At 46.4% G+C, this 23,118-nt stretch overlaps 1 protein-coding gene across 1 annotated transcript in view; it reads left to right on the top strand.

Annotated features, from left to right (window-relative positions):
• CACNA2D4 (calcium voltage-gated channel auxiliary subunit alpha2delta 4) overlaps positions 1–23,118 on the top strand; it is a gene marked incomplete at its 5' end in the record, with an annotated part of 123,392 nt that overhangs the window by 31,543 nt on the left and 68,731 nt on the right. The window contains 8 exons of the mRNA XM_079775701.1: positions 309–442; positions 2,099–2,176; positions 2,921–3,001; positions 3,766–3,840; positions 11,965–12,051; positions 12,595–12,666; positions 21,745–21,806; positions 22,857–22,924. Of these exons, the coding sequence (XP_079631827.1) occupies positions 309–442; positions 2,099–2,176; positions 2,921–3,001; positions 3,766–3,840; positions 11,965–12,051; positions 12,595–12,666; positions 21,745–21,806; positions 22,857–22,924 (657 nt within the window). The remainder of the gene's footprint in view (positions 1–308; positions 443–2,098; positions 2,177–2,920; positions 3,002–3,765; positions 3,841–11,964; positions 12,052–12,594; positions 12,667–21,744; positions 21,807–22,856; positions 22,925–23,118) is intronic.

The raw sequence follows: 23,118 nt of genomic DNA, 5'->3' as shown, positions 1-23,118 counted from the left end.
GGGCTATAAGAAGTGAGGAGGGCAGACCCTGCTGAGGCCCCGTTGCTTCTGTGGCAGCTCTGGAGCTGGGGGGCAGGGGGCTTCCAATTGCCCAAGTGGAGACAGGGCTGGGCCCAAGAGTTCCCATCATCAGCACTGGCCCCCACCACCCCCTGGAAGAGGTACAGCCTTGGGGAAAGCAGTTCCCTGTGGCCCAGAGCAGCTCCCGGTGAGGGGCCAGCCAGCAGCTGGGGGGGTGTGGGCCCTGCGGAAGGGTTCCACGTGGAGCAGCCAGCCTCCTGCACTACATGGCCCCTCCTCTCCTCCAGGCTACTACACGCAGATCTCTACCCTGGCAGACGCCCAGGAGAACGTGATGGAGTACCTGCACGTGCTCAGCCGCCCCATGGTCATCAACCATGACCACGACATCATCTGGACCGAAGCTTACATGGACAGCAAGGTGGGCCCTGACCCCACCACAGAGTGAGGGACCCCGGGGCATGAGAGGTGACTTCTTGGATGAGGAATGGGAGTTGGGGGCAGATCGCATCCTTGGGAAACATGAAGGGAGTGAGCGCTTCACCCACTAGCAGACCATCACCTGTATGCTGCCCCAGAGGCCCAGAAACCCAGCAAGTAGGCCTGTCCAGGGTTGCCCTTCATGGACAGAGGTCCTCTGCTTGTGGATTAGGTTCGAGTTTTCCAAACTTCTTCCTCCCTCCTTCCTGTTGTCCTCACCTCCTTCACTGTCCTCTCTCCCTCCTGTTACAGGAAAGAGGAGTCCGACCAGTAATTCAGGATCCCATAGGTTTATCAAGTGTCCCCTTCCCAGCCCTGCACTCACAAAGAGGCTGCCTGCGGGCAGCAATGACTTACATGAAGGAAGAGATGTCGAAGGTCGATGTCAGATGAGATGTTGGGGGAAGAGGGACACCTTCTGGCACCTCTCAAATCACATCACAGACACCTGCTTCAATGCTGATGCACCAGGCTAGGATTAAGAGGGACCTGAAAGTAGTTGCTTAAATAAAAGTGCATTTCTCCCTCATGTAAAGTGAAAGACGTCTAGAGGTGGCTGGCCCAGAGCCTATGAGGAGCGCCCTGGTCACCAAGGACCCAGACCCCTTCCTGCTGCTGTCCCCTTAGTCTTCCCTACGGACCTCTCATTCCAAGTGGATAGTGCAACTCCAGTCAACGGAAACCGCTCACTTTTAGGAAATCTTACTTCCAAACTCTAAACCGAAGCATCAGAGGAGGAAGGGGTAGAGGGCTTGATGGTTCAAAGTTCTTCATTCTCCAAGGTCTACTGTGGGCCTCCATGGCTAGGCAGTCTCCTTTAGCTGGCCCTGAGGAAGGTCAGACTTAGCAGACACGGCTGCGCACACCACTCCTCAGGGCCTGTCTTTGAGGTGAAGTGGGGCACACGCGTGGAGCCCCTTCCGAGGAAAGTGGAGGAGCCAGCACAGTAAGATGAGGAGGCGGACAGGAGGGCCATCTCGGAGGCTGGGAATGATGTGGTTCTGGTGTCCTGAGTGGAGAAGAGGCTGTGGGTTCATCCCGTGTGTGTGTTGGGGGGGGGGGGGGGACTGGACGGGGGGTGGTGACGGGAGGCTACTAAAACCACACCATGGCCTGCTCTCGCACTGTGGCCCCTCACTGCTCTTGTGTTTGCCTGTGGCTCTGTGTCAATGTCCCTCCCCCTCTTAACTGGCCTGAGCCGTAGTTTGTGCCAACCTTGGGTCTATAGCAGAGATTTTTGGAAGAGTTCATGCTGTGCTAAACCTCGCTGTTTTGGGGCATGCCCAGGATGGGCCTGTTCCATGGACCCACGCTCATCCGAGACAAGAGGGCCAGTGAGCCTGCTTGGGAGCTGGGCCGTGGCTCTGGGATTCTGAGACTCGCCCTGGCTAAGTTGTGTGGCGTCCGCCTGGTCCTCCTCCCCAGCCCACCGCTCTCCCCCAGCGTTTCTGCCAGCTCTCCCTTTGCAGAGAAGGGAAACCTCATTTGGGATTGCTTCCTCCCGTTGGAAGGTGACTCGACAGTTGACGCCGGTGATGGTGGGTCCTCGCACTGTGGACTCTGAGCCCTCTGTCTTCTGTTCTTTCCTCCCCGGCAGCTCTTCGCCTCGCAGGCACAGAGCCTGGTGCTCCTCACCACCGTGGCCATGCCAGTCTTCAGCAGAAAGAATGAAACGGTGAGTGGCCGCTGCCTGAGAAGTGGCAGCATCTTTAGACCAACGTTTCTCGGCGTGGTGGCACCAGAGCCCGTGGGAGAGCTGCGAATGCAGATTCCAGGCCTGTGCCCACCAAGCTACATCAGAACCTCTTGGTCGGGAGGGGAGGGGTTTGGGCTGGGGTTTGGTCCGACTTCCTAAAACTCCTTGGCGATTCTGCCCAGCCAACCTGGGGCTGTTCCACTGCTCTGCACTTGGGACCACTGCCTGAGGGATGTAGGGCTAATGGGGTCACCTGCCAGCAAAACCACACTTACCCTACCAGTCTGGGCGAACTGTAACTTGTTTGTAAAGGCCTCTGGTGAGAACATTTCTAGAGCCTTCCATCCTCCCCCTGGTCAGGAAATGTGTCCTTACAGGCACTGTGTGTTTCAGACCACTCGTACATTAGGATCCCTGAGATCCGGACCCTTCAGCTTCTGCTATGAAGGTGAACATTTCATTCAACTTTATTTCATTTAAATATTACAACTTAAATATTAATGTTGGACATTAATCTTCCCAGCGGCTGAGATTACTCCTGGGACCTCTCTGCTCGGTTCTTGATTTTATTCCAGGGAGCTCAGCCTAAAATCTAACTGCAGAGGAAGGACCGCGTAAGCCCAAGGGGCTTCCTCTCCCAGGCTCTGGGAAGGCTGGGGTCCAGTCTGGCCCTGGGTTCGGGGAAGCCAGATCTCCCCCTGACCCCGGTGTGTTTCCTTCCAGCGGTCCCATGGCATTCTGCTGGGGGTGGCGGGCTCTGATGTGGCCCTGAGAGAGCTGATGAAGCTGGCGCCCCGGTACAAGGTGAGCCTGGGTCAGGTCCCTGAGTGGGGGTTACAGGCTCCCCAGGAGCTGCCCCACCAGGCTCAGGAGCTCCCTGCTGACAGGGCAGCCAAACCTAGCGCTGGGATGGGGCCCTGACTCCGGCCCCCAGAGAAGTGCAGGCATTGAGCTTGGGAACAGTGGCTTAGACTCCTGGGGCCCTGTGTTACCACCGGATCTGACTTGCTCTGTGGCCTTTAGCAAGTGCTTTCCCTTGCTGGTGCCTCAGTTTCTCAATCTGTTCCTCCATGCTATCCAGTCCTGTTTGGGGAACAAATGAGATTATCATCAAAGCACCTAGAGCAGGGGTGGGGAACCTTTTTTCTGCCAAGGGCCCTTTGGATCTTTATAACATCATTCCTAGGCCATACAAAATTATCAACTTAAAAATTAGCCTGCTATATTTGGTCAAACGTTTAATTAACTCACCCCTAATGCCTTGGCAGGGCCAGACCAAATGATTTCATGGGCCAGACTTTTCCCACCCCTGATCTAGAGCATATGGTGAGGAAGAAGCCAGGTAATGATATACATTATTATAGATGCTAAAAACCATAGAATTGGGGGGGGGGGGAGGTGTTAAAATTAATGGCTGGAAGCATAGCACTGGCTCAGTTATATTCCCATCTGAAAACATCACTGCTGTGTGCTGCCATCTTTAGCATCCTGTGGCCCCAAACCCCTTCTCAGCTGCAGTTCTCCAACCCCAACAACAGCTCTGATGTCCCTCGACCCTGTCTTTGTAGCTCGGAGTACATGGATATGCCTTTTTGAACACTAACAACGGCTACATCCTCTCACATCCTGACCTCCGACCCCTGGTAGGTACAGATCTTATTTGTCTTAGGATCTTAGCCCTGTGGGATTTGGGGTGCTTCATAAAACAGTTAAAACAATGAGCACATGCTGGGCTCCATCCAGGAACCCAGTGGGTAATATGTGGGGGGAAAAATTAAGTCATGGTCCTGTTTTGAACTGTTCATAATCTAGCAGAAGAGACAGGCAAAGATACATAACTAATCAATGAAGAGTCCAGTGAGCATGTGATGAAGTGTGCAGCTGTCCCTGCTGGACACAGCCAGCCAGCCATGCTCCCGTCACTGCCACAGTAGCTCCATGTGCCCTCTTGGGGTCCGACAGTGGTATCAGTAGATCCTAAGGGGTGTGAATGTTGAGTTAACAATAAAAATGTCAGAGGAGCTGACTGGTGAGAGTGAGGGGCAGGAGAGCCGAGGTTCCCAGAGTTTGTCTTGGGATGTGTTCCTGAGTGCTCCTGCCTGTTTCCTAGCTGCCTCCATCCTGATACAGGGACTGGGGGTGTTTTCATCTGCATTCAACTGAACAACAGGTGGCCAAGAGAGGAACTGCCATAATTTCATGTCAAAGTTCTGCCTTCAGGGCCAGGGGCTCACTACTGCTCTACTTTTGGTCATGGCACTTGGCCACTGTCTATGGCAATAATGGCCACATCTCTCAGTGTGATTGTTGAGGGCATTGAGGGGAAGGGTGTTAAAGTCCTAGAGAAATCTTAACCCTTTCTCCTCTGCCAGTCTTACACTGAAGTGGGTGACAGCTAAGGACAGTAACTAGCAGAACACCTTCCTGAGAACTTACCCAGGTGCCATTTGGAGAGATCAGTCTAAGCCACATTCCATTCCACTTGGTTCAGATAGTTACTGAGTATCCATAAGGCAGCTGATTGAGTTACTTAAGGCAAACTATAGGGGTTCAGAGTAGAAAGAGATCAGGGCACACTGAAACCCCCTCTGTCTTCCCAATTCAGACTCTGTAGGGCAAGCATATGAATCCATAATGGGCCACTAAGCTCTACCAGTGGGTTCTGTAGGGGCAGCCCCAGTGCCAACAAATAACTCACTAGGAAAATAATAAATGTGTTAGTCCTGGAGCTAACATGTAGAATGAAGGGCATTGGTCAGAAATCCATCTATTATCACCTATGTAATCTAGATAAATATAAGACTTCAAATAATAAATTCATATTGTAGACCTACTGTGTGCCTAACCTTATAATGCTCTGAGAAGGCTATAAACAGATATTTATAGTCTAACTAGAGGCCCAGTGCATGAAATTTGTGCACAGTGGGGGGGTTCCCTCAGCCTGGCCTGCACCTCTCACAATCCAGAAATTTTGGGGGGATATCCAACTGCCGGTTTAGGCCCGATCCCACAGGGATCCCTGTAGATCAGGCCTAAACTGGCAGTCAGACATCCCTCTTGCAATCCAGGACTACTGGCTCCTAACTGCTCACCTGCCTGCCTGATTGCCCCTAACCACTCGCCTGCCTGTCTGATCACCCTAACCACTCGCCTGCCTGCCTGATTGCCCCAAACCACTCTCCTGCCTGCCTCATCGCCCCTAACCACTCGCCTGCCTGCCTGATCACCCCTAACCACTTGCCTACCTTCCTCATCACCCCTAACCACTCACCTGCCTGCCTCATCACCCCTAACTGCCTCTGCTTGCCTGCCTCATCACCCCTAACCACTCACCTGCCTGCCTGATCACCTCTAACCACTTTCCTGCCTGCCTCATCACCCCTAACCACCTCTGTCTGCCTGACTGATTGCCCCTAACCACTTGCCTGCCTGCCTGATCGTGCTGGTCTCTGGTCGTTCTGGTTGTTCCACCATTTCAATTGCTGGACTTTTATTATATAGGATTAAAAGAATAGACTATACACAAACAGACTTACACAAATGAAACAATTAGAGAACAACACCATGTAGAATATTATTGCATAACAAAAGATATGGTAAAGCCAACTTCATGAGATCCCTAAGGAAGACACTATTGATTTTTGATAGGTATTAAGGAAAACAATAGTTGGGTTTTTAAAAAGAAAAATAATAGAGGATATGCTTAGTAATAAATTGAAAGAGGGTCAAGAGCCCAATGAATAGCTAATTAACAAAGTGAAATTTTGGTCCTAATCTGAGGAGCTAAAGATGCTCTTTCAGGTATTATCAGGAACTAGAGGCCCGGTGCACAAAATTCGTGCACGGGGCAGAGGGGATGTCCCTCAGGCCAGCCTGCACCCTCTCCAATCTGGGACCCCTCGAGGGATGTCCGACTGCCCGTTTAGGCCCGATCCTGGTGGGATTGGGCCTAAATGGGTTGTCGGACATCCCTCTCACAATCCAGGACTGCTGGCTCCCAAATGCTCGTCTGCCTGCCTTCCTGATTGCCCCTAACCGCTTCTGCCTGCCAGCCTGATCACCCCTAACCACTCCCCTGCCAGCCTGATTGATGCCTAACTGCTCCCCTGCCAGCCTTTTTGCCCCTAACTGCCCTCCCCTTTAGGCCTGGTCACCCCTAACTGCCCTTCCCTGCAGGCCTGGTCCCCCCCAACTGCTCTCCCTTGCAGGCCTGGGTCCCACCCAACTGCCCTTCCCTACAGGCCCGGTCACCCCCAACTTCCCTCCTCTGCTGGCCTGGTTACCCCTAACTGCCCTCGCAGGCCTGGTCCCTCCCAACTGCCCTCCCCTGCTGGCCATCTTGTGGTGGCCATCTTGTGTCCACATGGGGGCAGCCATCTTTGACCACATGGGGGCAGCCATCTTGTGTGTTGTAGTGATGGTCAATCTGCATATTACTCTTTTATTAGATAGGATAGAGGCCTGGTACATGGGTGGGGGCCAGCTGGTTTGCCATGAAGGGTATCCCGGATCAGGGTGGGGGTTCCCTTGGGGTGTGGGGCGGCCTGGGTGAAGGGCCTGTGGTGGTTTGCAGGCCGGCCACACCCCCTGGCGACCCAAGCAGAGGCCCTGGTATCTGGGATTTATGTATCTTCTACAATTGAAACTTTGTAGCCTGGAGCGGAGCCAAGCCTGCTGCTCGCTTAGTGGCCAGCAGCCATTTCTCTTGGGATTGATGTATCTTCTATAATTGAAACTTTGCAGCCTGGAACGGAGGCCTAGGCCAGCCAGGGCTGCAGAAGCTTTGCTTCCTCCATTGCCGGGGGCAACCCTTGCCTCCTGCTCTTTCCAGCTCCGTAGCTGCCGCCATTTCTATTTGGATTTATTTACCTTCTATAATTGAAACTTTGTAGCCTAGAGTGGAGGCTTAGGCTGGAGGCGGAAAGCTTGGCTTCCTTTGTTACTGGGGAAACCCAAGCCTCCCTCCTGCTCTCTGTGGCTGTAGCCATCTTGGTTGGGTTTATTTGCATATTTGTTCCTGATTGGTTGGTGGGCGTGGCTTGTGGGCATGGCTTGTGGATGTAGTGGAGTTAGGGTCAATTTGCATATTACTCTTTTATTAGGTAGGATTAGGAAGTGGCAATGAATAAAGAATGTTGCAGCTTACTCAAAAGAAGCAGATCCAGTGTTGAAGGTGGCAGGACAGTGCTATTTGTCATGAGTGTAGACATCCATAAGGCCAAGAATGGAACATCATCCATGCAGGGACAAGGAGGAAAAGAGGAGAATAAAAGGAAGATGCTGTTGTGGCAGTTTTACTACAGATCTCCTGCACAGGCAAGAAATAAAGATGAGGCTTTCTTGGGAAAAAAAACTGGCAGAGGCAACATGCACAGTGATAGGGGACTTCAACATTTAAGCATCTGCAGGGGGCGGGGTGGGTGTGTCACATTCTGCTAAAAGTAAACCCTCTTGCCCTGGCCTGGTGGCTAAGTTAGTTGGAGCATCATTCCATACACCAAAAAGGTTGTGGGTTCAATTTCCAGTCAAAGTATATACCTAGGTTGTAGGTTTGATCCCTGGTCGTGGTATGTATGGGAGGCAGTCAATTGATTTGATGTTTCTTTCTCTCTCTCTCTCTCTCTCTCTCTCTCTCTCTCTCTCCCTCACTTCTCCTCCCTCTCTCTCTAAAATCAATAAACATATACTCAGGTGATGATAAATATATGTATATGTAAACCTCTGATTAATTCTTAACTTATCCTAATGAGAAACTTTCCCCTTTCTTTTAATTTTTAATTTAAATCATTTTTAAAATTTTTTAATTACAGTTGACATACAATATTACATTAGTTTCAGGTGTACACCCCAGTGATTAGACATTTTATAACTTAGAAGTGATCATCCTGATAAATCTCACACCCATCTAACACCAAGCATAGTTATGATATTATTGACTATTCCCTATGCTGTACTTTATACCCCCTGCATGATTCTGTAAAAACCAATTCTTACTTTTTAATCCCTTCATCTTTTCAGCTATTCCTCAAAACCCCACCCAACTGGCAATTGTCAAAATGTTCTCTGTATCTATAAGTCTGTTTCTTTCTGCTTCATTTATTTTGTTTTTTAGATTAATTTGTTGATAGATATGTATTTATTGCCATTTTAGTGTTCATATTTTTTTTATATTTTTTTCTTCCTTCTGAAAGAAGACCCTTTAACATTTCATGTAATACTGCTTTGGTGGTGATGAACTCCTTTAGCTCTTTCTTGTCTGGGAAGTTCTTTATACGTCCTTCAATTCTAAGTGATAGCTTTGTTGGCTAAAGTAATCTTGGCTGTAGGTCATTGCTTTTCATCACTTTGAATATTTCTTGCCAATCCCTTCTGGCCTGCAAAGTTTCTGTTGAGAAGTCAGCTGACAGTCTTATGGGAGCTCCCTTATAGGTAACTAAGTAACTACTTTTCTCTTGCTGCTTTTAAGATTCTCTTTGTCTTTAACCTTTTGTATTTTAATATGATGTGTCTTGGTGTGGGCTTCTTTGGGCTCATCTTGTTTGGTACTCTCTGAACTTCCTAAACTTATATGTTTATTTCATTCATCAAGTTAGTGAAGTTTTCTGTTATTATTTTTTTCAAATAGGTTTTCAATTTCTTGCTCTCTCTCATCTCCTTCCAGCACCCCCATGATGCAAATGTTGGTATACTTGAAGTTATTCCAAAGATTCCTTACACTGTCTTCATTTTTAAAAATTCTTAGGGGGGTGAGGGCATGTGCTGGGGTGTATAAATGGCCAGGAGAGGTCAATGGGGGGGGGGGGGCGGGGAGGAAGGAAACTTATGTAATACTTTAAACCATAAAAAATTAAAATAAATAAATAAATTACCTTAAAAAAAGAAAGAAATTCAGGACATAAAATGTGGAAAGAAAAAAATTCTTTCTTCTTTTTGCTGTTCGGATTGGGTGTTTTTTGCTTCCTTATATTCCAAATAGCTGATTTGATTGTCAGCTTTATCTACTCTACTGTTGGTTCCCTGTAAATTATTCTTCATTTCAAATAGTGTTTCCATTTCTGGCTGGTTCTTTTTTATGGTTTCCATGTTCTTTTTAAGGTTTCCATTTCCTTTTTTATTCTGTTGAAGTTTTCTCTAAGTTCAACTACTCTTACCCTAAGTTCATTGAGCATTCTTACAATAGTGTTTTGAACTCTGCATCTAGTAAATTGCTTATCTCCATTTTGTTTAGTTCTTTTTCTGTTGTTTTATACTGTTCTTTCATTTGGGACATGTTTCTTGTCTCCTCATTTTGACTGCTTCCCTATGTTTGTTTCTATGTATTAGGTAGAGCTGCTACATTTCCTGGGCTTGGTAGAGTGGCCTTATGTAGTAGGTGTTCTGTAGGGTCTAGTGGCACAACTTCCCCAATCACCAAAGCTGGGCACCCCAACATCTCGTATGGGCTATGTGAACCCTCCTGTTGTAGTTGAGCCTTGATTGCTATTGGAATGCCAATGGGAGGGATTTACCCTCAGCCTAATTGGCTGCAAGAACTGGCTGAGACCACTGTCCATGGAGGATCAGCTGTGCAGAGACCCACCCCACAGAGTAGGATTTACTTCATCAGGGTTCTGGTGCTCACTGAGTCCATCTCTCAAATGTGTCATTGTGTAAGTGGTTGGATGGTGCTTCAACATGGTCTATAGCTGTCCACTGGGTACACTGACTCTGGGGCCTCCCAGGAGGTGCAGGCCAACTACTCCTGCCTATGTTCTGCCTGGGGCAACCCAGCATGAGCTACAAAGTAATATGCAGATGGTTGCTACTCTTGCTGGGCTTGGAGGTATCTAGGAGAGGCCAAGCTTTGAACCAAGGCTGGCTACTGCTAGTACCATGCCTGAGGCCACTTAGCAAGAGGTACAGGGCACACTAAGGCCAGATGCTGCTTGTTTGAGAGATTTTAGGAAAGTCTAAAGCAGACCATTTGTATGGAAAAGCCACTGGAAGCAACTTGGATAGGCCTGCAAGTTTGGTGGGGCAGGGTCTCAGAGAATCACCAGAGCATGATGAACAGTGATAACCATGTTGATGGAGACTCAGATATGATACCCACTTGCTGGCTCTATGAGGGGAGGGCTCATCAAAGGAACAGTGGCCTCTGTCAGCAATTCTGTCTTGGAGAAAGCTACCCCATGCTCTCATCTTGATGCCAGACTATTCAGTTCCTCCCTGGTGTCTTTTGAGCTGCTATCCCAGCTAAGGAGCTGAGATGGAATAAGTCAGAGTAACTGTGCGCTGCCCCTTTATGAGGAATGCCTGGGACTCCAGCAGCCCTTCATCTCACTCAGCCTCAATTCCAGCTTGTTTTTACAGTCAGCAGTTATGGGGACTTCTCTTCCCAGCACTGGAACCCTGGGTTTGGGTACCTGGTGTGCGGCTGGGACCCCTTGCTCCTCAGGGCAGGACCTCCTGATTTTTATCTGTCACATGTGGGTGTGGGACCAGCCAATTCTGTGTCTCTGCCCCTCCTACCAGTCTCGATGTGGCTTCTCCTTTAATTACCTAGTTGTAGGACTTCCATTTAGGTAGTTCTGAATGATGATTGTTCTGTACTTTAGCGGTAATTTTGATGTGGTTGTGGGAGGATGGGAGTACTGCAATTACTTATGCTGCCATCTTGACCGGAAGCCTAGTCTTTTCCTTTATTTGACCTATGATGACTAAACTAAACCTGGTACACATCTAATAGCAGATAACTTCTTGGAGAGAGAGAGAGAGAGAGAGAGAGAGAGAGAGAGAGAGAGAGAGAGAGAGAGAAAGTAATGGCCAGAAAATAATAATAACATTCAAAGAGTGTTGATTAATGGCTCTGTGTAAAGCTGGAAAGAGGTCTTTATGGGGCACTTCAGAATCTGTCTGTCCTTGGCTCTGACCACTCAAAAATTCTATCAACAAAAGAAAACACAGAAAGATTCCAAAAATTCTGGACAGTATGTCTAACACATTAAGTGAGAAAATTCAGAAAGTATTTTTCTAAAACCATGGGCTGAAACTAACAAAAAGAAATATATTAGGGATGCCTGGAAATTTCTGCAAATACTCAATGCTCAAGTGTAAGATTGTAAAGATGTAATTTAACAGTGTGTCTCTAGAGGAAGGCCCGGGGGATTTAATAGAGTGAAAACTCTATTTGTGCTGTTCTCATGGCTGTCCAGCAGAATCAGAGGCATCAATCAGAGCAGTGTGAATTTGGGCCACACACCACACTGGTCTGACCCCATCGGAAATACTGACTTTTGTCCTGGGCACTCCATTCCATGACACTGACATAGTAGATCATATTTAGAGGGCATTGAGGCATTTGCAAATTAGAAAGTGTGGCCTGGAGAAGTGAAGTCTTAGGATGACAAACACCTTCAGAAATCTCAAGGGTCATCAAAGGGAAGACAGTCTGTGTAGCTCCAGGGAAAGAACTAAGACCAGTGGGTAAAAGTTACAGGGAGGCAGATTGCAGCTCTGTGTGAGAGCTGTCCACAACTATGACAAGCTGACTCAAAACGAGGGAGCTCCTCCCATGGGAAATATTCACTCAGAGGCCATGAGACCATCTATCACAAACGCTGACAGGGAAGCTCTGCGTTGGGTTAAAAGTTGGCCCAGATAACCATAAGAAATCACTGAGGTTCTTGGATCTTATAAATATACCCATAAGGCTTTGTTGAAGAGATGAAACTTGAGCAGGGCCTTAGGTTAACCTCATGTTTTTCTTTCTGACCTGCCCATTCTAGTACAGAGAGGGGAAGAAACTAAAACCCAAACCTAACTACAACAGCGTGGATCTCTCTGAAGTGGAATGGGAGGACCGAGCTGAAATCGTGAGTGGGGAAAGTGGGAAAAGGAGGAGTTGGTTTAGCTCTATGGCCAATACGTGAGCCAGCTGCATGGCTGGAAGCTCTGAGGCCACTCTATACTTCTTGGTGGAGCCTTTTCAAGCCCAAACCAGAAATCATTTCTATAATGAGCAATTCTTTAAATAGCTATAAAAATATCTTTCTGAATCACAAGGATTACTGAGGCTGCATGGGTTCATGTCCACAAACTACAGAATTGGAGGAGTTGGAGTGATGTTTTAGTTTGGCTTTGGTGTCAGTAGCTCACCCTAGAGGAAATTATGTCTCAGTAATATGACACTATGTTCCCGCATATATCAGTCCACTTTGGAACATTAACTTAGTGAATTTCCAGAATTATAAGATAAATGGTACCTAGAAGTTAGTCTCCAGTCCCTCTCAGTATTCTGCTCAGAGGAAAAGGGGAAGAACCAAAAGTGTTCCTAAGGATCACCTCCAATCTGGTCAGTAAAGCTCCACACTGCAGAGTGAGTCAAGGAACTAATTCCGCTATCTTTCCTCTTAAAGCTGAGAACAGCCATGATCAATGGGGAAACAGGTTCTCTCTCTATGGATGTGAAGGTTCCGCTGGACAAAAGGGTAAGGTGCTAGAGAGAAAGAGCCAGGCTCTGGTCCCAAGAGGCAGAATTGCCATTCATTGAGGTTTGGGATGGTGACAAGGAACTTGGACTTAGATAAATTAGAGCTTAAGACTTGAGAGCGAGCTGTACCTAGAGGGCTTGATTAGCAAGCATAGCCAAGGGTGCACCGGCCCCAGAGAAGCATCTGGCCAAGGAACTGTCACTCACATCAAGGCTGGGCTCTTAGGTGACTCCTGAGCAAGGCTGTTGGTAGCCCAAGTTTTTATAGCTCTTCTTCCTTCCTTATGCTGCCTGCTACTTGGCCCTTTTGCTGTTTATGATGGAACGGAGAAAAGTGACAGCTAATTTTGCAAATTGTTAGCAGCTCCTGTAAAACATGTTATATGGGAAGAGGTTAAAAATGATTGCTATTCTCTACAGCTGATTTTTATCCACTGTAACCACAGATGCTCAAGCATCGATACCCTCACTGACACTATTACTGTCTTCACAGACCCGCACATCACTTATAAAAGGTCATTTCACCTTCTCACTTAAAAGGTTCCAATGCATTTTCAGTGAATTTTCATTGTCCCTTGACATATTTACAAATGTCACCTCCTCCCTCACAACCACTCCCACCTCCTCCTCCTGTTGCCCATCTGTCTCAGCTAAAAGAACACAGGCATTTGTCTGCAACAATTAGACCCAAGTTCTTCTACAAACACAGACCTCCATGGAAGCCAAATAAAGCACTGCGAAGGAAAAGCAATTCATTGTATTCCTTTGAGATGCACAGACTAACCCTCCCTGGGACCAATATCTGACTTCCGTAGCTGCTTTTTTCATAGGTTCTGGGCAGGGAAGGGCCTCCTTTAGGCAGACTGGGCAGCACCAGTGACGTGAGACCATCAATTGCAGCAGCTGCTTCTCCTGATCAAAACAAAAACAGAGGTTTCTTCAATGAGCCCCCACCTTGATCCCAACCAGACTCCCACTCACATACACAAGGGCACAAGGGCGCTCTCACTGGCCCAACCCTGCCAGAGCATTAAGTAGGAGTTGTTTTTATGCTACAATGAAAACGTTAACATGCCCATGGTACTCGGCAACTCTAGGACAGATTTGAGTGTGATTATGCTATGTGGAACATACACCAGCTTATGAAGTGGGTGTGGTTTGTCTACTGTCCTTTCTTTCTCATGCTGCCTTCCCACTTCTCAAAGCCACCAAGGGAGAGTCCTAACCAGATCCAGGCAGCCTGAGCTTCTCCGAAACCCCAGGCCCTCCCTTTGAAATGTGTCCATTGCTGCTAATAAATCATCCAAGTGACATTTGCAATTTAACAAAGTCTTCTTGACATAAAGAAGTAGGGTGATGATGATCATGGTCACAACCATAATGGAGATTTAGTAACATGATTGTGTTCATGCCTTACTGCTACTATTATTATTATTAATAATAAAATAATAGTAATAATGGCAGCTAACATTTGTTAGAAACTGTACTAAGCACTTAATGTGTTCACTCAATACTCACAACCTTATGAAGTAGGTACTATCCTATCCCCATGTTACAGTTGAGGAGAATCAGAGATTAAAGATTCTAGACCTCACACTCTTGAGCACTACGTATAAGGCCTTACTGTAGGACTGGCCCTGAATTCTCAACTCACTCGCCCGCCTTAAAGATTTCTCAAGACTCTCTTTAGAATAGCATTGCTATTCTACCTTTACAATTCATTATCTTCTCCTCTCCCTCTACCCTATCATAGCAAAACTCTCCTCTTTAATCTTTCCTTTCTCTACTCATGCCAGAAGCTACTGCACCTGCACTGTGTGTGTTGCGGGGGGCGGGGGGGGGGGGGGCGGGGGAGGCATTTTGCTGGTATAAAGGCCACCATGGTGGAGTCCAGCCTCTCACTGCTCTGGTTTACAATGATGCCACGCTTCCTGTTGGTGCTCCACTTGGTTCACTACCAACTTCTCTGTCTCTCCTGCATGTCCTCTCTTTGTCAGAGTCACAGGCAGTCTCATTGTTTTCTTGCCTGCCAATCAGTCTATCCCCTAACTTAGTGATATCCCCTCTCTCAGCTCAGGGGCGGATCTCACCTGGCAAGCATATTCTTCAGTAGCAGCACTCCTCAGGTCTAGGCCAAGGGAAATTTTCTTTTCACTCAAGCCATCCTCCTGGAAGGTGATAATTTGTTTTGCCATTTTCCCCAGGGGATTTTGCATGTATCGCTATTTCCCACAGATTATTCAGACCTTTCTAAATCTCCCCTAAACTTCAGATAGGTGACCATGGTGACATGACCAAGGACAATAGTAGCAAACCCAGCATGGTTTAGAGCAGGACTCACAAACCCAAAAACCTATGGGGCCAGATAGGTCATGTTCAGAAATGGGAGTGAGAGAAGCAATAAGCATCAATCCTGGGGGTGCTGGGAACTATGGAAAGCTGGAGAGTACACGTCTCTCTCACACACACGCCAACAGCTGGCACCAGCATTAGAGCAGCTTCACCGCATGTTCCTCTACCTTCTAATCCCTATGCACTGGATGAGGACTTACTGTAGGACTGGCCCTGAATTCCTACAGGATCCTAAGGAGACAGGATTAAAGTGCCCTGTGGTCTCTCTCTCTCTCTCTCTCTCTCTCTCTCTCTCACACACACACACACACACACACACACACACACACACACACACACTTTTATTTCCCATCAAAGAGAGGCAATCTATTGAAAGGAGAGATTGTTATGACATCTCTTTACTTTCATCTTCCAAACCTCTCCAGCTCTCTCTTTCTATTAATAGGATTCAGGAATACCCCACCCCTTCCTTCTCTTTTCCTTTAGCTTTAGTCTTAAAAGATAACCTCGAAGTTCTGATTTCGGTCATGAGGGAGTAGCTTGTATTTAGACTAACCTTCCAACAGATGACAATTATAAATATGGAAAATATAGTTTTGTAAAAGAAAACAAAAAAACAAAAAACATAGAAAGGCATATGAAAGTGACTAAAAGCAGGCAGAAACTAAGGCTGAAGAGGATTTCAGCTGTTGCCTATGGTAGTGGGGACAATTTGGGGTCGGAGTCACACTGAGGTGAAGAAGCTTCATAAACACCACAGGATTTCCTTTACAAGCACAGAATAGCTACACTTTAGGAGTGAAGACCATGTCTCAAGACCCTGGGATTCACCCTAAACCTAAAGACAAAGTTGAAACACACCCACCCTAAAATAAATGTAAATCCAAGCCTCCCCAAGCTCAAGGAGACCTGCCAATGATTTATCTCCCAATAAAAAAAAAAAATCAACACTCTTCAGAGGAAGACAATGTGCCTACAACCTATTCTTTACAACAGCAAGTATACAATAAAAATCATTACACATGTGAAGGAACAGGAAAATGTAACACATAGTTAAGAGAAAAAATGCAGTCTTAAAACTGAACCAGAGATGACCCAGCTGTTAGAATTAGAAGAACTTTGAAGCAGATATGATAAATTTGCACAAGGAATTTTTAAAAGATGGTCATAATGAGTGAATAGTTAGAGAATCTCAGCAGAGAAATGATAGAATTTGATTAAAGAGCAGAACCACTATAAGTGAAATGAATTTAGGGCTTTATTCTAGGGGTTAGACCTTACGAAATTGTGGGAGCGAGTGAAGAAGTCTACAGAAGGCTGTAGTGATCTTAAAGTCATCATAGGACAGCAGGGACCGCAGTTTGGAAGGAAAGCTGGAAGCTATATGGGGAAAGCAAGAACAAACTGGAGCACATGGAGAGAAACAGGAACCTATGAGGAAAAACTAAAATCCAACCACAGTGAAGTCAGTGACCTACAGAAGGAGCTAGTGCCCTTCACATGGAGCCGTGCACTCACAGGGCTCGGGTCTCAGGGACACAGAAGGAGATCCAGTGGCAGCTGAGGAAGCTTTGAGTGTGGCTGCTTACCCAGGCCAAGAAGGTAAGCCAACAGCTCAGAGCAAGCTGCAAGTGCCTGATACTTACCTGTATTGTGTAAAATGGTTGCTGCTTCATGTTTGCCCAGAAAATCTCTTGCAAACTTCTCTTTTGGCCAACCCAAACTTGGAATCATATAGGGAAGTGAATTTGGAAATGTACTTCCAGCTTAGTTATTTTGTCACAGCATGAAACGACCACAAGAACCAAATACAATTTTTAGAACCAAATAGTACAGTATCTGAAATGAAATTTTTACTGGATGGGAATTCTGCTCAAGATGGTAGAGTAGATAAATGCTGTGCTCACCTCCTCCTATGACCACTTCAGAGTTACAACTACTTACAGAACAACCATCTTTGAGAACTACCTGAAGACTAGATGAACAGAAGTCCTACAACCAAGGATATAAAGAAAAAGCCATGTTGAGACTGGTAGGAGAGGTGGAGACACAGAAGAGGCTGTTCCCACATCCTTGTGTGGTGGTACAGAATCAGGAAGGATATCTCAGTGCAGAGGTCTCCCATGAGGAGCCAGGGGTCCCATCTCCACACTGGGGTCCCCAGCCCAGGATTCCAGTACTGGGAATAGAAGTCACCATAATACCTGGCTATGAAAAACAGTGGAGATTGCAACTGGGTGAGGCAAGGGCTGCTGGAGTCCAGGCACTACAGGTCTTCAAGGGCCCATGCTAGGACTTACTCAAACTCAGTCACTGGGGCAGCAGCTCAAAAAACACCAGGGACAAAAGGGGAAGAACTGAATTGTCTGGCTTCAGGGCTAGCGCTAAAAGGCAGCTGGTAGGTGCCATTGTTCCTTTGCTGAGCCCTCCCTCAACATAGCCTGCAGGAACAAGCAGGCATCAAGCATGAGTCTCTATCAACCTATTTAATACTGTACTTTCATGCTGGTGATTCTGAGATACTGCACTACCCAACTTGCAGGCCCACTCAAGCCTCTTTGAGCAGCTTTTCCATACTATCAGCCTGTCTCAGCTCATGCTGTGGATTTTCCTAAAATCTCTCAAAGGTCCACAAACTCCAAATGAGCAGCATTTGGCCTTGGCATGCCCCATACCTGTTGCTAAACAGTCACAAGCCTAGTACTAGTAACAGCAAGACTTCATTTGCAGTTTAGCCTCTCCCAAGCACCTCTAAGCCCAGCACAAGCAGCAACTATTTGCAGATCACTTTGTAACTCATACCAACTGGCCCCAGGCTGGGCATAGGTAGCAGGTGACATTGGCCTGTACCAGATCTCTTCCCAAGAGGCCCAGAAACTGGTGGTGTGCTTAAGAACACAACAGAGCACCCTCCCCCAGACACCTCCACAAATGACATACCAAAGGGTGGACTCAGCAGGCACCAGAGCCCCAATAAAGTGAATCCCGTTTGGTGGAGTCGGCCAAACACAATAGCCATTCCTCACAGCCAATCAGCCTGAGAGTCAATCCCTCCCACTGATGTGCCAATAGCAATCAAGGCTCAACTACAACAGGAGGTGACACACAACCTACACAAGGGACAGGCCTGGGGCACCCAGCTCAGGTGACCAGGAGACTGAACCACAGGGACCCACAGAACACCTTCTACATAAATTACTCTACCAAGACCAGGAGACATAGCAAATCTACCTAATACAGAGAAACAAACATGAGTCAGCCAAAATGAGGAGACAAAGAAACATGTCCCAACTGAAAGAACAGAACAAAACTCCAGGAAAAGAACTAAAACAATAGGAGACAAGCAATTTACCAAATGCAGAGTTCAAAACACTGGTTATAAGGATGTTCAATTAACTTAGGGGAAGAGTAGATGAATTTGGTGAGACCTTGAACAAAGAGATAGGAAACATAAAAAAGAACCAGTCAGAAATGAAGTGTACAATAACTAAAATGAAGAATACTCTAGAGGGAATCAACAATAAATTAGATGAAGCAGAGGATTAAATCAACAATTTTGAAGACAAGGTAATGGAAAACACCCAATCAAAACAGAAAAAATAAAAAATAACCCACAAAATAAGGATAGTTTAAGGGGCCTCGGGGGTAAAATCAAGCATACCAACATTCATATCAGAGTGGTACCAAAAGGAGAAGAGTGAGAGCAAAGGATTGAAAATCTATTTGAAGAAATAATGATGAGAAACTTTCCTAACCTGTCAAAGGAAATAGACATACAAGTCCAGGAAGTGCAGAGAGTCCCAAATAAAATGGGACCCAAATAAGAAGGGAGCTCCCATAGGTTTGTCAGCTAATTTCTCAACAGAAACTTTGCAGGCCAGAAAGGATTGGCACAAAATATTCAAAGTGATGAAAAACAAGAACCTACAACCAAGATCACTCTACCCAGCAATGCTATCATTAGAATAGAAAGATAGCTTAAAGAGCTTCCCAGACAAAAAAAAAGAAAGGAAGAAAAAAAAAGCTAAACCAGTTATATAAGAAATGTTCAAGGGACTTCATTAAAAAGAAAAGATAAAATACAGGCAGTCCTCAGGTTACATCGGACTTGACGTATGTCATTTTGTGGTTACATTGCCATCTCCCATTTATTAAAAAAAAAAAAAAATTCGACATTTCAACGTATGTACATATGTGCTTAATGTTTTTTATTATTTATTTACCACAAGTAAAGGTCAGGAATTGTTATCTTTCTTTTAAATTTTTTTAGTGTTTCACTTCAATACTGCTATGTATGTGCTCCATGTGAGTGATGTAGGTATTTATGTAGGTGGGTTCCAACTTACGGCGAAAATCGTGTTATGTCGCGCCATAGGAACAGATCTCCAATGTAACCCAAGGACCTACTGTATATGAATAATCCTATATAATAAAAGGCTAGGTGGCATCTTGCCCTTGTGCGACATCATCACAATATGGCCACCACAAGATGGCTGCCCTCATGTCATCACAAGATGGCCGCCACAAGATGGCCACCACAAGATGGCTGGCAGGGGAGGGCAGTTGGGGGCAACCAGGTCGGCAGGGGAGGGCAGTTGAGGGTAACCAGGCCTTCAGGGGAGGGCAATTGGGGCCATCAGGCCAACAGGGGAGGGCATTTGAGGGCAAGATCAGGCCAGCAGGGGAGCAGTTAGGTATTAATCAGGCTGGCAGGGGAGTGGTTAGGGGGCAATCAGGCTGGCAGGCAGAAGCGGTTAGGATCCAGCAGTCCCAGATTGTGAGATTGGGCTTAAACCCGCAGTCAGGCATCCCCTAAGGGGTCCCAGATTGGAGAGGGTGCAGGCCAGGCTGAGGGACACACCTCCCACCCCCCGTGCACATATTTCGTGCACTGTGCCTCTAGTATATTAATAATAAAGTGGCAATAATTACATATCTATCAATAATTATTTTAAATGAAAATGGATTAAATGCTCCAATCAAAAGCCATAGGATGGTTGAATGGATAAAAAGACAAGAACCATACATAATGCTGTCTACAAGAGACTCACTGCAGATTGAAAGACACACAGACTAAAAGTGAAGGAAAAGATATTTCATGCAAATGAAAATGAAACAAAAGCTGTGTTAGCAATACTTACATCAGACAAAGTAGACTTTAAAACAAAAGCTGTAACAAGAGACAAAGAAGAACCCAGTAATTCCACTTCTAGGTATTTATCTGAAGAAGTCCAAAACACTAATTTGAAAAGACATATGCATCCCTATGCTCATTGCAGAATTATTTACAATAGCCAATATATGGAAGTAGCTTAAGTGTTCATCAAGTGGATACATATAGACAATGCAATATTACTCATCCATAAAAAAATAATGAAATAACATTTGTGACAACATGAATGGACCTAGCGGGTACTATGCTAAATGAAATAAGTCAGACAGAGAAAGACAAATATCGTATGATTTTGCTTACATGTGGAACCTTAAAAAATGAGCGAACAAACTAAAGAGAAATAAACTCATAGATACAGAAAACAAATTGATGGTTGCCAGGTGGGAAGGACATAGGGAGAAAGAGAGAGAAACATCATGTGAGAGGGACACATCAATTGGTTGCCTCTCCTTCCTACCCGTCCCTACTGGGGCCAGAGATCAAACTTGCAACCCTGGTATGTGCCCTTAACAGGGAATGGAGCCTGTGACTCTGGTGCTCCAGCCAATCCTCTAACCACAACAGAGCTCCCTTCCAACATCTTGCTCCAGTTTTCAAGATGCAAGAAAGGCCAGAAAGAAGTGAGGCAAATAAGAACAGCTCCTGAGCCAACTGGAACATGTGGCTTTCCCAAAGACATAAACTTGAGTCTGTGGACCAGACACTCCGTGAACTTCAGAGCCCAGCGCAAATCCTGCTGTTCCCTGGACCGACTCCCATCTATTAAAAACACACTCACAACCTCAGAGCAACCATAGGCAAGAGATGCTATTGTTAACCCTGATTTACAAATGAGAATTCTGATGCTTAGAAAAGTGAAGTGATTTACCTCAGAGCACACAGCTTAAACCCAGATCTGTCTGATTCACAGCCTCTGTATATACTACCTGATGCTCTAATTTATGCAAATGCAAGTTAAACCTGAAAGAAAGCAGCTTTGAAAGGAAAAAAGAGTTGTAAAGAGTGACATGGACTGGGAGAGGTTTAGTGGAGAGAATGGTGACCCCACTCTCCCTTGGCTGTATTCAAGAAAGGGGAGGGTTGTGGGTGGATTGGACAGAAGCTTTTAGCACCACATAGATTCCCTCCAACTGTATGAATATTCCACTCTGGTCCCATATGAAGCCTAGGATCAGTCTACACCCGCCCTGTCCAATACAATAGTCACTACCACATTGGTGATCTCAATTTAAATTTTCCTTAACCAAAGTTTGAAGATTCATTTCTTTATTTGCACATATCAAGGTTCAGTACCATTTGTGCCGTGGCCACTTTATAGCACAGGTCTAGCCCTTGGTCCTTCATTCAGGCCACCCCAAAGGCTGCTGGGCCTGCGATGATGAGTCTGCCTGTGGTGTCCAGAGATGAGGCATGCTGGTGCTGGTTAGGGAAGAGGTAAGAAGTGAGAGAAGTGGCACAGAGCTGGTGAAACGCCAGGGGCTTTAGGTAAGGAGGTGGGTGGCATGGTCAGCCACTCTTCTCTCGAGCAAACATCTTTATTTTCTCTTTCAGAAGAGAGTCCTTTTCCTGACCAATGACTACTTCTTCACAGACATCAGTGACACACCTTTCAGGTGAGGACACATGTTTTGTTTGCGGAGTGGAAGGATGAGTAGAACGTGAATATCAATAACACGGGGGAGAACATTCAGGTCGGCGGATGCATTTACTCACAGTAAATGGCAGTTTTGTGGCAACAGAAAAAGACCCAGGTCTGCATCCAGGAAACTTAAGAGGTCTAGTCCTGCTTTGCCGGTATAGCCTATTGTGCAGAGTCTGGAACCAAACTGCCTGAGTTTAAATCCCAACTTCACCGCTTACAGGCTGTGTGACCTTTGTCAAGTTACTTTACCTCTCTGTGCTTTAGATTCCTCATCTGTAAAATGAGGGTTGTAATAGTAGCTACTTCTTGGCGGTATTGTGAACATTGAATGGCATAATCTACTTAAAGATCTTAATGCATGCAGTTGTAAGCAATTGTTAGATGAAAGATCAAATTTAAAGTTCTCCTAGGTTTCCTCCAGCTGTATAAATATTTAACTCCAGGTAATACACAGATTAAGAAACAAATAGTCTTTATCTCTGCATTATCTCATTTCTCAATAAAGCATGGTTCCCAGCCCTGACTGCTCATTAGAATACGTGAGGAATTTTATAAAATTGCCAATGTCCAGGCCCCATCCAAACCAATTTACTCAGAATTTCTAGGATGGGGCCCAGACACTAGTGTCTTTTAAAGCTCCCTCAGTGATTCAGATATTCGGCCAAGGTTCAAAAGCAATGTTCTACCAGGAGAGAGAGGAAGGCATCATGGGATTCACCAGTTGGGAAAGGACTCTTCTATTTGGGGGTTCCTGAGAGGATCAGGGTGTAACTAGATTAAAATAGGTGCTGAGGAGACAGACTCTTTGGCCTGTAGGATTTCCAGGTCCTTTTCAGGAAGAAAGGCTGATGTGAAAATAGAAGTGCTGCCTCCGTTCTGTGGGGACCAAGGAGCTTGGGGCGCCTCTTGTCCCGGGTGTGGACAGCTCGTACACTTAGAGCTGGTGAAGGGCAGGACATGGACCGGACGTTGACTTGCACTTTCAGTTGATGAGGACCTGGGTTCTCTGCTCTCCCCACAGTCTGGGCGTGGTGCTGTCCCAGGGCCACGGAGAATACATCCTCCTGGGGAACACATCTGTGGAAGAAGGTGGGTCGGCGCCAAGTACAGATGGACAGTGTAGAGGGGCAAATGGAAGCTCCTGGGATACTGAGCAGGACCAACTGGAGCTAGAGCTGGTCCAACAGGCTCCAGGTCCGGGGCCTGAGAACAGACTCTCAGAGCCGGGCTGCGGGGAGGACGGTGTGTCCGGGCACCGTGGGTGTGCAGCAGCCTCCAGTCAG

Source organism: Cnephaeus nilssonii (assembly GCF_951640355.1).
Source record: "Cnephaeus nilssonii genome assembly, chromosome: 6".
NCBI classification, from domain to species: domain Eukaryota; kingdom Metazoa; phylum Chordata; class Mammalia; order Chiroptera; family Vespertilionidae; genus Cnephaeus; species Cnephaeus nilssonii.
Note: the sequence above shows the minus strand (reverse complement) of the source record. Positions and strands in the feature narration are given on the sequence as shown.